This window comes from Physeter macrocephalus, chromosome 1 (assembly GCF_002837175.3).
Source record: "Physeter macrocephalus isolate SW-GA chromosome 1, ASM283717v5, whole genome shotgun sequence".
Taxonomy (NCBI): Eukaryota; Metazoa; Chordata; class Mammalia; order Artiodactyla; family Physeteridae; genus Physeter; species Physeter macrocephalus.
The window spans coordinates 48,612,437-48,626,414 of NC_041214.2; the positions used below are offsets into that span (position 1 = coordinate 48,612,437).

General features: G+C 43.4%; 1 protein-coding gene and 1 long non-coding RNA gene across 4 annotated transcripts in view; one reads left to right on the forward strand and one right to left on the reverse strand.

Annotated features, from left to right (window-relative positions):
* Positions 1-13,947, reverse strand: part of NGLY1 (N-glycanase 1) — a 74,958-nt gene extending 61,011 nt beyond the window's left edge. Inside the window, exons 1-3 of one of the 3 annotated variants that reach the window (XM_024115194.3) lie at positions 13,591-13,786; positions 6,027-6,141; positions 1,260-1,505 (exon numbers count right to left, since the gene is read on the reverse strand). In XM_024115194.3, the coding sequence (XP_023970962.1) occupies positions 1,260-1,505; positions 6,027-6,141; positions 13,591-13,721 (492 nt within the window). In that variant the 5' untranslated portion in view covers positions 13,722-13,786. Of the gene's footprint in view, positions 1-1,259; positions 1,506-6,026; positions 6,142-13,590 lie in introns of all 3 variants that reach the window. The other 2 variants (XM_055080525.1, XM_024115193.3) reach the window with 2 other exon arrangements.
* LOC114486404 (uncharacterized) overlaps positions 13,833-13,978 on the forward strand; it is an 8,298-nt gene continuing 8,152 nt past the window's right edge. The window contains exon 1 of the long non-coding RNA XR_003680050.2: positions 13,833-13,914. This is a non-coding gene — a long non-coding RNA (uncharacterized lncRNA). The remainder of the gene's footprint in view (positions 13,915-13,978) is intronic.

Sequence of the window (13,978 nt, forward strand, 5' to 3'; positions counted from 1 at the left end):
CGTGCCACAACTACTGAAGCCCGCGTGCCACAACTACTGAAGCCCACGTGCCACAACTATTGAAGCCCGTGCGCCTACAGCTCGTGCTCCACAACAAGAGAAGTCACCACAATGAGAAGCCTCTGCACCGCAAGGAAGAGTAGCCCGTTCTCCACAACTAGAGAAAGCCCGCGTGCAGCAATGAAGACCCAACGCAGCCAATAAATAAATGAATGAATGAGTAAATAAATAAATAAGAATTATTATTCAAAAGGACAGTAACTCTCTTCCCCTGCCAGCCCCCACCACCTTCAATTCTTTATTTTTTAAAGACAAGCTTAGGGTATTCCCAGCCTACACTAAGGAATGACTGCCCATCATCTGACTACCAGGGAGGTTAGGTTAAAGGCTCTCCAATTATTCAGCTGGAGAAAATTAAAGGTAGATTTAACAACTGACTCTAGATGTAGAGTTCCAGTGTATGGAGGAGAGCAACAGGTGTTTCACCAAAATTAAAAGAGGATATGAGTTTAAGGCGCCTACTGATAAAATTACTATAGAAAAACCATGAAAATTTTTCTGACAGTGAAAATTTAGGAGTAAAATGCTTAAGGACATTTATTAAAAGGGATTTTTTTGTAAACAGGATGATTTCCTATTAAATAAGGTCATTTAAGTATACCGAGAATGCCTGTAAGACATCAGTAATTTGACTTCAGTTCTTCAGAAGTATATATGTGTATGCTAGCACCACTATCAGTAAATTAATGATTATTTACCTTAAGCCTAAAGAAGCCGATTTTTTATTGAATTGAGGTGCTGATAATGGTAGGTTGTTGGAATTAATAATTCCATGGTAGACAGCAGCAGGTATTACATAAGAAGTGTCAAAGCAATAGAGGAAATCTTACCTGAGGCCACACATCTGTCTAGCAAGTCCTTTACTTTTTCTAGGTTAAAGACATACGCTAATCTGTGCAACTGATTTAAGTGCCACGGCAACAGGTACATTTACAAATGATAAATTAAATAAAACCCTGGCTGCCTCAGAAACAATAAGCCACAAGTTAAGATTTAAAAGTCCAAATAAAAGACAGGCATTTCCCTACTTTTGTTACAGATCTGACAATTTTTTAAAAGAGCTCAGGAAATTTGAACGTATTAGAACTATAAGAACCAAGAATGACTGAGACAAATTCTGGAATAAGTCCTATTTTAAAGCTTTTGCTATATCAACACTTTGAAAGGAGCAGTCAAGGAAGGTTTAATTCTAACATTACCATTGGAGCAGACGGTGGATTTGATGACTGCCCTTCACTGTTCCCTGGATGCTGGGTTAACCCATTAGGACTGGAAAGCTGTGCTGTAGGAAGCTGGGTGCTGGCTGCAAGTTGCTGAGATAATTCTGCTTTGTGGCTCTTATCTGATCCATCCAATCTGCTACTTCTCTCTATGGCAATCAGGTCACGAATTTTTTGCAGCTGTTCCACTGAAGCTTTTTTAGGAAAGATAAGATGGGTTTCTCCCTGGAATTTATAAAATTAGGGAAAATTTTAACCTTTGCTTTATACTGACAGTCATTCTTACACAGTATATATAAAATGGAGCCAATACTACAGAACACATCATATTTTAACAACCTTTCTCTTTTCTTACTGTTTTGGCACTTTTAAAAAAAATACAGGCAGAGGTATACCAGAAAATTAAGAAAATACGTCTCCTTGTTAGCATAAAATGTTTAGCCTGTTTTACTGGTTCAAAAGACCTTCAGAAAAATACTTTATCTTTTAGAAATACTGTAATGAGTCAGAAAGCCTCCTAAGAGATGCAAAAATGCATATTCCTATCTTCTCTGCAATAGTATATGAAACTATTCTCCATGAAATTCCCTATGAAATCATGATACTACAGATACAGCCATTCAAAATGATCACTGGTCACATAAAACCAGTAAGAAGTTATATAACAACCTTTGAATCTTCTAAATTCAAGTCTTTAAGAATAGCTACATGATTAGAAGTCTGTGTATGGAGTTCACTAATTCTTCCAAGATAACAAAAATTACATCCTGAGGGTCAATTCAAAACTATGGATTGCTATTTAGTAATACAAAGGTGGTCCAAACAAAAACAAACCATCAAACAATAAAAATCTGATTCTTTAAGAAGTGATTCATTTAATGAATTCACATAATATAATCAGAGTGCGCTGAGGCACAATAAACATTACAACAAAGCTCACAATGTAAAATAGTAAATTACAAAACAAACAAAAAAGTGAAATGAAAATATATTCCATCACGGTTTAAGGTGTTGAGAAGCAACAGTGTTAAAACAGTAAGTCCACCAACTGCAAATGAGATAACACAGTTGTTACAATATGCAGTGGACCAACCTGTAGATTGTGAGCATTTAAATTCAACTCCACTACTGAGAATGACCTTATTTCCCTGGTGAGGGCAGATCTACAGGAATCAACTGACCAAGACATTACTCCACAACGACATGAAAATCAATTCCACGTGAATCCTTTTGAAAAAGCTGGGAGAGGCCAGCAATCTCCATGTATTACCCAAAACAGCTGTAAAAAAGACTACTACCATTTACTGCATGTATGTGTTTCTAGGTACTGTGCTAAAAACCACTTTACCCACATTATCTGAAGAATTCTTACAACCATCTTGAAAGGCAGGTATTGGGTCTATCCCCACTTTTCATATGGAAACATGAAGGCTCAGAGAAGTTAAATAACCTGCCTTACGCTACCAACCGTCAAAGCAAGGATTCAAACTTCATGGCCTTAATCGCTATGCTATAACTGATTCCACCTGAGACTGAACAGAGATCAAAACCCACAAACCTGTTCAAATAGCTTGAAGGGTTGAGCAAAAAGCATTTCTACAGTTGTGATGATTACATACATGATGATTGGCACAAATTGGAACACAGTGAATTTTCCAACAGGAGAAAGGAACCACCTCCTATCTATGACGAGCTCTGGGAAGAGAAACCAGACTCCTGGTTTAAAACCGAGCATGGAGGCCTCTGATCTCACACTGTGAGTGGAGCAGCACTGAGGAAGGTACACGACACCATGGCCAGAGATGGGAGAGCCTGAAAGCCATGTGGATCTGTCTGGTCCACACCTCAGAGAGGGCCCCGGTGAGACAGAGGCTGCTCCCTTCCCTTCCACATTTTCAGGACCAGTCCTAAAAGAATGTATGATTATGACTGAAGTGTCTGTACGAAAAAGTTTAATCGACAGCACTGTATTTTCATAAAAGGACAAAACTACAGGCTTAATGCACTAGACCCAATAACATTTTAAGAAACCAACGAGGATTCTAGTATTTGACAAAATCTATGCTTCTCAACGCATTCTTGGTGAGACAATTCTCACTGCCAGATGTGAGTCAACTCCGTCCCTGCTCGCTAAATGCTGGTGACATCTTCCAGTCACCAAGACAACCAAAACTATGGCCCTCGATGCCCCATCCTCCCCAAGGGTGGGTGCAGCTCCCAGCAAGAACTACTCCACTAAGCCAGCCTGATGGGTCACACGACCATTTGAATCCCAATCTTTCTCAACGTCCTCCTCAGAATTTTCATAAACAAGAATGCAGCCTCAGGGACAAGTGGGCGCAAAGGTGTCCAGGATTTTAACGTGCAACTGCAAATTTCAGGATAGGTCTTGGATTCCTGCTTCATCTCAAAGCCCACCAAGTTTCTTTCCGGTGGTAGAGTTCAGTCTCAGCTCTGTTGGCTAACACTGATAAAACATTTACTTCCTACAGTGTGAAGTCCAAAGCCAGCCAGAAACTCTAAGTATAAATTAGTCTTAAAGCATGATCATCTTTTCTGAAATTGTGACTCTACTTGCATCAAATATTACTGCAAGTCTCAATCTGGCTTGTTACCTGGCACTGGCGTGACCAACTTACAAGTTTGCCTGGGACTGAGGGGTTTTCTGCGGGGCTGGACTTTCACTGCTAAAAGCAGGACAGTCCCCGGCAAACTAGAGCGGTTGGTCATCCCTTCTGGCACTCAAGTATTTGCTGAATGAAAGATAAATATGATTCCACTGAATCTGTGCCACTTCAACAATGAGAAACAATGAAAAACTGAAACACTTCAACAGTCTCCAGTTGTCATTTACTTAATTTTCCTGTCATCTGACTCTCAAAAATCTGCATCTCCTTGAACAAATTCATCAATGTTCTCAATTTTCCCCATCTATAGTTTTAAATTCTTTATGTTCAGATGTCTGTGAGCAACTACAAGCAGATGACACCATAATTTATATGTCCACCCTGGCCTCTCCTTTTGAATCATCAAAGACTCATATATCCAACTCTCTACTTGACACCTCTACCTGAATATTTAACAGTATATCAGTTATAATTATCCAAAAGACGGGCCGTTTTTTCTCCCGATACCTGCTACTCTCCAAGATTTTTCAACCTTGATGAATGGAACTCCCATCCACTCAGCTGCTCAAAGCAAAACCCAGACGTCACCCTGATTCCTTCCTTTCCCTTCCATTCCACATCGAGTTCATCGGCAAGTCCCACAGACTGCTTCAAAAAGGAAACCTGGACCCCACTACTCCCCCATCCCCACTGCTGTCGGTCTTTAATTCCACAAATATTTACTGGGTGCCTGCCTGCTCTGCTCCTTTCCCAGCAGCCAGCACACAGGGAGCAACACACACGAAGCCTGTCCTCACGGAACCTAGACAAACCACTCCCATTTCTCATTGAGACTAACATGATAAGCTTTATAACTGGCCTCCCTGCTTTACCCCTTGCCTCCATCCAGAACGTCCAGAACATTCTCTTTACAACAGCTAGAGCGATCTTCAAAAATACTCTTCCCTGCTTAGAGCCTTTCAGTGGCTTCCTATCCCACCTGTCATAAAGTCCAATCTTTGCCACAGTTCCCAAAACCCCAGGCCTGGTTCCGTGGCCGCTTTCTGGGCCAAGGCTACTCCTGCTAGAGATCCTCCACACGTGTGGATCTTTGTGCCTGAAAACCCCTCACCTGAGAGCGTCAGGTATTTGAATGGCTTCTCATCACTCAGGTCCCAGCTCAAGCATGGTCTCCTCGGGGGCCTCCCCCGAGTGCTCGTCCTTACGTAGCCGCCCGTCACTACAGTTGCTTATGATGTTCTTCCCAGGCCTTATTTTCTTCTTTGTGCTCATCTTCGTTTTCACACCTACTGTCTGTCTAACCTACAGGAATGCAAGCTCCACATGAGATGGGATCTCTTACCTAACTAGTTAACCACTACATTCCCAAGGCCCGAAACAGCATCAGGGGAGGGAAGCGGAGAGGCGGGGAGGGAAGCACGTCCCAGAGCAACTCAGCATATCTCCTTAACAGTTGCTACAGTCTTGCCAGTTGACTGCTGCTGACTGCTCGGCCTCTAGAACCTGCCTGGACTTCTCTCGGTATTCCATAAACTAGAAATGGTTAAGCATATATGCATAAAGAAAACTCATCATCTTGAAAGCTACTTTCATTGTGTCATAAAATTAAACTATGCCACAAGATTCCACAACGGAAACACCAAGCTTTTCTTTTGACCTAAAAACAAAAAAACCCACTGAGATTCTTTTCTCCTGTCACAGAAGGGAACCCTTATGTGTGGCAACTAAACTCACCTTTTCTGTTTTTACTCTTCTCATTTCTTACTGGAGACAGGTGGTTGGACCCCCATCAGCAGTTCATGTTTGCTCACATTGCAGGTTTTTGCTAAAAGTCTAAAGTGAACCACAATTTAGTCCTTGGGTTGCATGTCTGACCTCCCTATTCTAAAGGACTGAGATTGTAAGAATTCTTCCTGTGGGAGAGTTGTTATATTTTACTGTGAATTTAAAACATATTGACTGTGACTTTTCAATGTAGAGTAAGTGAAGAAATAACTAGTTCCATAGTTTTCCAAAATGAATCAATCAATAAAAATATTCTTATTTAGAAATTATCTATCAACACTATAATGAATGCTCTGTACATGAACTGCGGAGAAGAAACCGTGAACATACTCACCTCTTCAAAGCCCATTTCAAATAAACATTCAACAGCTCCTCTGACAGGCAAGAGTCTAGTAGAAAAAGTTGTGTTTCCAATCCGGATAGATCTATATTTTTCATCATTAGGGTTTCTGATTAAAAAAAAAAAGTCTGATTATATATAACAATTTACATTTTTCACCAAGTTTTTGCATTCTTTTTCACATTTTATACTGGCTATACACCTACGAGGTAGCAGAGATCCCAGCTTTAAAGAAAGAGGATGCACAGTCTGGAAAGACAGACTGATTTTGTGATTCTTACCTCGTACACACTTACTGCAACATTATTGTTTAACTTCACAGCTGATAATATCAATGCTGCCACAAGGGAAACCCATGTGACATTCTATTTCTGTGCTGTTAAAACTAGAGACCTTTACGAGTTTTTAGGTTGCTAAGAAAAAATTCCATGCAAGCTCCAGACAGGGGCAGAAGGTTTTGCCTGTTTTCTTCTGATGGATCTCAGTCATTGAGAATAGCGCCTGATGGACATGTAGATGGTGGTTAATAAATATTTGTGAAACGAATGAATAAAAGAAACTAAGAAGTTATATACAAATGAATCACAGCTCCTTAAAGACTTTACTTCTGACAAACATGAACCTAGGTGTACGTTTACTGTCACTTGATTTTTCTTTCTTCCCTAGACCAATGGCTGTTTTTACTATAATCTCTGTTTCAGCTAAAGATATATTTTTGTCACAGCAACTATGGTAATAAAATACAATGAAGATATGAATTTCTTTTACGATGATTAAGATTTTGAATAGTACACATGAGATGAGACCAGCACATGAAAAATCTTTGATTTGAGATTTGTAATAATGTTGATAAATCAGAAAGGCTGTAAAAAAAAAAAAAAACAGAAAGAAAATAAAAGGTTTAAGATAATCAAGGTATTATACTCAAAAGGCCTTCTGAACTTAATTCAGGATGATAAGTAGGTTTCATATCTGATACTGATGCCCTTAAAATGGCAGTGGCTTCCATCAGTATGGCATTAAGAAAGACTGAGGCTGTCTCAGGAGTCCACAGAAGCAGTGCTGAGGCTACCAGCCTGGGGTCTGGGATGATGGGGTGGCCAAGTGCTGGCAAATGACCAAACACCTTTGTCCTAAACTTACACATATTCTCTAGATATCGTGATATAAAAACCAAAACAGGGGTTGTTAACTGTGGAAGTTTCAACAAATTTCACATTTGTTTTCCATCAAGCAGTTCCTGTTGCCAAACTGTCATAAATACTACATAAAACTTTTTTAAACCTCTTTTCTTTAATTTCAAAAATTACACAAGTTTATTACAGAATATTCAGAGACAAAAGCTCCAAAATAGTGTTACTTAAAATGTCCAGACTGGTGCTGATCTGTAAACTCTTTGCTTTTCATCCATGAGGAGTACAGAAATTGAAAGTATTCAGTAATTATTACAGCAATTTGACACTGCCATGAAATTTTCATTGCATTTTACAAAAGTTATAGGTTCACAAAGGACTGGAAATTAAAAATACTGTTCTTTACTGCAGGTCACTTGAAAATCACAGATAACTGAGAAACACAAAGAGAAATAGATGCCTTACTCTTTTATTCTGTGTATCAGATCAGGGTTTCTAAACCTTGGCAATACTGACCTTTGGCCTTTGCTGTGAGGGCTGCCCTGGGTACAGTGAAACGTTTACATCCCTGGCTTCTATATATACCACACTACATCATAAGCGTGCCGCTCTTTCTTACCACTTAAACATTAAACAATGAACAATCCTACCTTTACCAAAGCTAGTTACAGGTAAATGAGGCATCTTTTCACGACACTCAACACATTCCACAGGGTGATAAACACATCAGTACCACCAGGATGGTATATCCCACTGGTGCAGAACTGCTTGAGCTATCTTAGTCTGTTTTTTCCCAAGAGTTTCCAGATTTCTACCTAATCAAAGTCTTTCACTGGGCTTAATTTTCTAATTTTTCATCCCTTTTTCACACTAAAAAATTCTTATAAAACTTACATGAGCTGTTCTGATATAGCTTATTATATTGAGACATGTTTCAAAGGGTCAAAGCAGCTTCTCTGCTACAGGCTTTGTATAGCTTAGATTTTCCTCTCTAGTTTCTAACAAACAATGTTCTATCTTTGTACAACATCCATAGACCTCACATATCATTTATGTGTTTTTCTCACTCAACATATATTGCAAATAAAAATTTGAAAAATGGCAATAACATCCAGGTACCCAAATCCCAGCTTCCTCTTTTTAAATGTGCTGAGCAGGACTTCTCTGGTGGCACAGTGGTTAAGAATCCGCCTGCCAATGCAGGGGACACGGGTTCGAGCCCTGGTCCGGGAAGATCTCACATGCCGCAGAGCAACCGGGCCCGTGAGCCACAACTACTGAGCCTGCGCGTCTGGAGCCTGTGCTCCGCAACAAGAGAGGCCACGATTGTGAGAGACCCGCGCACCGTGATGAAGAGTGGCCCCCGCTTGCCGCAACTAGAGAAAGCCCTCGCACAGAAACAAAGACCCAACACAGACAAAAATAAATAAATTTATTAAAAAAAAAAATTTGAAAAATGGCAATAACATCCAGGTACCCAAATCCTAGCTTCCTCTTTTTAAATGTGCTGAGCAGGACTTCCCTGGTGGCACAGTGGTTAAGAATCCGCCTGCCATTGCAGGGGACATGGGTTCCAGCCCTGGTCCGGGAAGATCCCGCATGCCGCAGAGCAACTAAGCCCGTGCGCCACAACTACTGAGCCTGCGCTCCAGAGCCCGCGAGCCACAACTACTAAGCCCATGTGCCACAACTACTGAAGCCCACGTGCCTAGAGCCCGTGCTCTGCAACAAGAGAAGCCACCGCAATGAGAAGCCCGCGCACCGCAATGAAGAGCAGCCCCGCCCGCCGCAGCTAGAGAAAGCCCGTGCACAACAAAGACCCAACGCAGCCATAAATGAATGAATGAACGAGTGAATGAATGAGTTGAGCAGACCAGCCATAGTCTTGAGCACAGACTGATGTGAAAGTCAGCCCCTGAAGCCCTCAAAGGCTTACAGAAGTTGGCCCCAGGGCCATCAGACCTCGGATCCATCAGCTCCCATTTCCTGCCTACCCTTGGAGAAGTGCCATACAAACACTCCTGAACCTCTCGCTTCACAGCATCAGCCTGGAGTGGCCACTCTCCTCGAGCCCATTACTACTCTAAGTATCCTGCGGCGTCTGAAGTACCCCTATGGCCCTTTAGTTTAGTTTCGTTGTTTTTTTTTTTTTTTGGTGGTACGCGGGCCTCTCACTGTTGTGGCCTCTCCCGTTGCGGAGCACAGGCTCCGGATGCGCAGGCTCAGCGGCCATGGCTTACGGGCCCAGCCGCTCCACGGCATGTGGGATCTTCCCGGACTGGGGCACGAACTCGTGTCCCCTGCATCGGCAGGCAGACTCTCAACCACTGCACCACCAGGGAAGCCCCCGGACCTTTAGTTTTGATCTTCTTCTTCCACTAATTTAATTTTCTCTGCAGACTTTTCTCAAATATTTTTTGCTATAACTCTGATTTTTTTTTTCCTATCTCTGGTAACAATTAACTATTTCTACGACTTTATTATTTATCTTGCTTGTTAGCAATTATCTTGCACCTTAGCTTGAGATTTCTTTTTCTGGTGGTTGGATGATGATGTTGAATGAATGAGGTTTGAAAGGGCAGCAAAACTTCCTAAACCTCACTCAACCATCACTTTGAACACACTTTGGTGCCTTCCTAGGTGTCTTACCCACAGGTAGACAAACTGTTTCATTTACAAAAAATTAGCCTGTGTATTTACAACTGAATAGTAGGAAAAACTCCCGCTTTGCACCTCAAAAGTCATAATCTACCATATTTCTAAGATTTTACATGTTAATAATAAGCCTCCCACTGAATCACAGCATTCCTTTTCTCAGAAAAGGAAAGCTTAAATGTTTCTATTTCAGTAATGCTGGGAATTAAATATATCTGAGCATTCACTAGCTCTCTTCCTCTTTAGAATGCATAATCCCAGAAAGAGTTCTCACAAATGGAAATTTAGTACATGAGTGCATCCTATAACCTTGCATTGTTATTACTGATGACAAAAGTTGGTTTGTAGGTCATCTGAAAAACGATTTCTAGTCCTGAAAATCTGTTAGTGTGACTTACATGCAAAATTTTCAGAAACATCTCTCTGCCTTTAGAACATCTGGGAAGCATCTCTGGCTCTAATTCCACCATTCTCTGCAGCTGACAACAAGGGAAACATGTGCACGTAACCTAGCTTAATATGAAAAACTGAATGAGACTAACAAACAACACATGTGCCATGTTCTTTATTTCTTTCTATCTTTTGCAACAATCTTATAATGTAGGTATTGTTCGTTCCTTTTAAAAATGAGGAAACTGAAGCCCAGTTTACAAATACACTCTTAGGAAATGGTTGACTGGGACTTAAACCCACTGGTTCGATTACAAATAGTCTCCACCATACAAGTCGCCAACAAACTCACCCATCCTCAGTTGACAACCTTGCTCAGTTTCTCCAGGTGTCAGTAGTAACCCAGATGAGCAATCTCAAGTTATTTCAGGTACAGTATTTTGTCTCCTCCCGTTACCAGCTCTACCCCTGGCACTCAGTCAACAAGGACTGCCATTCCCTGACTACAATTCTTCTCTCTGTTCCATCCTCAGTTATGCTTATGTTCTGCAGTAGCTTCATAAATGAAACCCATGCCTTGTGTCTTCTCGCATCATTATTCCACGTGAATCTCTCATTATGATTCTCTTTTTTTTTTTTTTTTGCGGTACGCGGCCTCTCACTGCTGTGGCCTCTCCCATTGCGGAGCACAGGCTCCAGATGAGCAAGCTCAGAGGCCATGGCTCACAGGCCCAGCCGCTCCGTGGCATGTGGGATCTTCCTGGACCGGGGCACGAACCCGTGTCCCCTGTATCGGCAGGCGGACTCTCAACCACTGCGCCACCAGGGAAGCCCTATGCTTCTCTTTTGAGTCTAGAAACTACAATCACTTTCTGTTGCCTATCATGTCAAATATATGTTCTCTTACCAAACCTTTGTTCTCAGAACTGTTCCACACTAGGTCATCCAGCTATCTCCTCACATAAACACGTAAGTGCTTAAACATCGTCTTGGAATTAATTGTTCTCTAGATTTTATGCTGTGGCTATTTTCCATACCTGTGTCTTTCTGCCAGACATTTATTTTCTTTGAAGGAAGAAACCACTTTCCATTTTTGGCCCTTCCCAATCACACCCAGCGCAGTTCATAACCAGTAACTGTGTGCAGTTTGCAAAGGAAATTAGTGGGAAATCAAATATTGTTTTTTAAAGAATGAATGAAGCACGTTTTCTAGGGAACCCACATGGAATTCCAGTAAAACTACTGCAGATTTTTGAAAGGTAGATGCTGAGGACAGCTGATTTTTATCTAAAAGTCAGTGAACTGAAAAAACGGTTTAAACCCATGGTATATTGTGCATGCAAATTAGTATATACTTCATTCTATAATTTCATTAGCTTTACGAGCCTTAGTTGGGGAATAGGATCAACATCATCTGAAGCAGAAATTTCAAACTTAACCCAAAGTATTATCTTCACCAGTGTATAGTGACAAATACCGCTGTTAACAACAACAATAAAAAAATTGCAAATGAAATTCTCATTTCAGCACTCACCCTATAAAATACTACGTCAGATCCTGAGGTAGGAGCAAAGGATATCAAGACAACATCCCTTATCTCTCATGCTAAAGGAGTTCCTAAAACAGCAAAAGAAACTATGGTTTCCTCTATTCTCAAAAAAGTTAGATTAGCCTGTCTGTAATGCAGCGTAGCTAAGGGATCAAGAAGAGGTCTGGGGCTTTTCTGTTAAGAGGCAAGCAAATCACTGGACTTGGAAGAGGAAGAAAAGGTGAGGTTTTTCCCCCCTCTGAAGACCAAATGAGTTTGAACTGTAAGAATGAGGGCAGGAACTAATACTATTACTTAAGACAAACTAAAAAGGGTAGTTTTTCATACCATCTCCACGTATATGAGTTCCAGACTCCTAATTCCCTTTTTGGATAAAAAAACTTTTTAGGATAAGAAACATGAGACATAGTAGAGACTATAACATACACTGACAGCATGCCAGGTTTCTTCTATGAGTTTGGTAAACACTTATAATGATGATTATGATGCAAAAGACTTCCTTCCTAAAAACACCTTGATCTCAGCATTTGTGGTTTCCCTGGATTGAAAGGAGAAGTGAATCCTCATTACAAGGGCAACTCCCTTTTCTGAAGAATGGGGTTTAAATAGTTCTGGTGGCTTTCCAGATGGGAGGTGCTAGCTGACGGCCTCTGGAGAACTCTGCCTCCGAGTTCACTGTACAGAATCCTCTGGCGTCCTTGCGCTCTGAAGAGCTGTCAGACCTCCCAGGGCTGAGAAGGTGAGCTGAGAGGGTGTCACAGAGGAGGAAGGTGGCCCCCATATAGGTCTCAACTGTGCAGCTGTGCACAGTGCACATGCTGCATCCCTCTCTGCATCTGGCACACAACAAGGGCTCAATATGTTCTTCTTTCAATTCACGTTTTAAATCATTAATGTTGCCTATATGAGCCATATTAAAACTGCCAAGGGTTAAGACACTGCACTTGTAACTAATGTCTCCAAAACTGGCTCACGTGAAATCTATGACCTTGACACTGAGAAGGATCTCCTTTTAGACTTCAGGCCAATACATCCACCCCTTAGAAAAGCAAGCGCACCAGGGTCTGGGGGGGCGGGGGGCAGAGCCTATATGATCACGGCGCCCTGATAAACGAGCTAACAGCACTAAGGCGGCGGCACGTGGGGCTCCTTTTCCCTCTCCCACACATCCCGCCCCTCAGGACACCACATCATTTTATCTAAGAGTGGAGGGACGTAATGCTTCAAAATGACTAATCAAACTTACTCCCCAATTCCCGAAATCTGTAAGGTTCCTTAGAGGTCTAGAAGTGTGCTCAGAGGAAAAGGAAACAAACTACTCTTAGCCAAGGTTATCCTCACGAACACCACGGCAGCTTTAGGCTCTAGTATTAGGATATTCACAAAACGCTGGGAAGAAAACATCTTGTCCGTGGCTAACTTCTGAGAAGCCCTATGGCAACTGAAGGCACCTGGTGGGTAAAACGCACGCATTGGGGATGAAACGCCGTCGCCGCTCCTGTCCTGACACGTAAGACGGTTCAACCGCCGGACCGAGGCCAGAGCCCGGGGCGCGCCTTCCCGTCCTCCGCCCCGCGCGTCCCGGGAACCGGCTCGCCCCGGGCTCCGCAACAGCAGGTGTCAGGTCACAGGTGCAGAGACTCCCTCCGCTCCGGCGGGGCTCGGCCGGGCGGGTCTCCAGGCCCCTGGCGGGCGGCCCCAGCTCCCCCCACCCCCGCCCCCCCGAGCGGGAGCCAGGCCCGGGGCCCTCCCGGCCTCCGCGCCCCCGGGGCCGGCCGGGCGCCCCCAAACACGGCCGCGCGGGCGCCGCGCCCCGCCCACGGCCCCGCACCTGAGGATGTTGTCCGCGTAGGTGAGCAGCAGCTTGGAGGCCTCTAGGAAGGTCTCCGGGGTGTTCTGACAGAGCTCGGCCACCGCCGGGGACGCGGACCCACAGGAACTGCCCAGCGCCGCCGCCGCCATGCTCGAGCGCGCGGCCGTGCTCCCCCCCGCACCGCGTGCGCTCTGAGCAGGCGCCTCAGCTCGCCGCGCTCTGCGGCCGGCCGTGGGGCGGGGGCTGGTCTCCAGGGGCGGGGGCCCGGCCGAGAGGGAAGCGGCTGGTCTCCAGGGGCCGGGGCCCCGCCGAGAAGAAAGGGGCTGGCCTCCAGGGGCGAGGGTTAGTCTCCAGGGTAGCGGGGCAGGGCTCGGGGGGGCGGTGGTCTCCAGTGGACGGGGGCGGT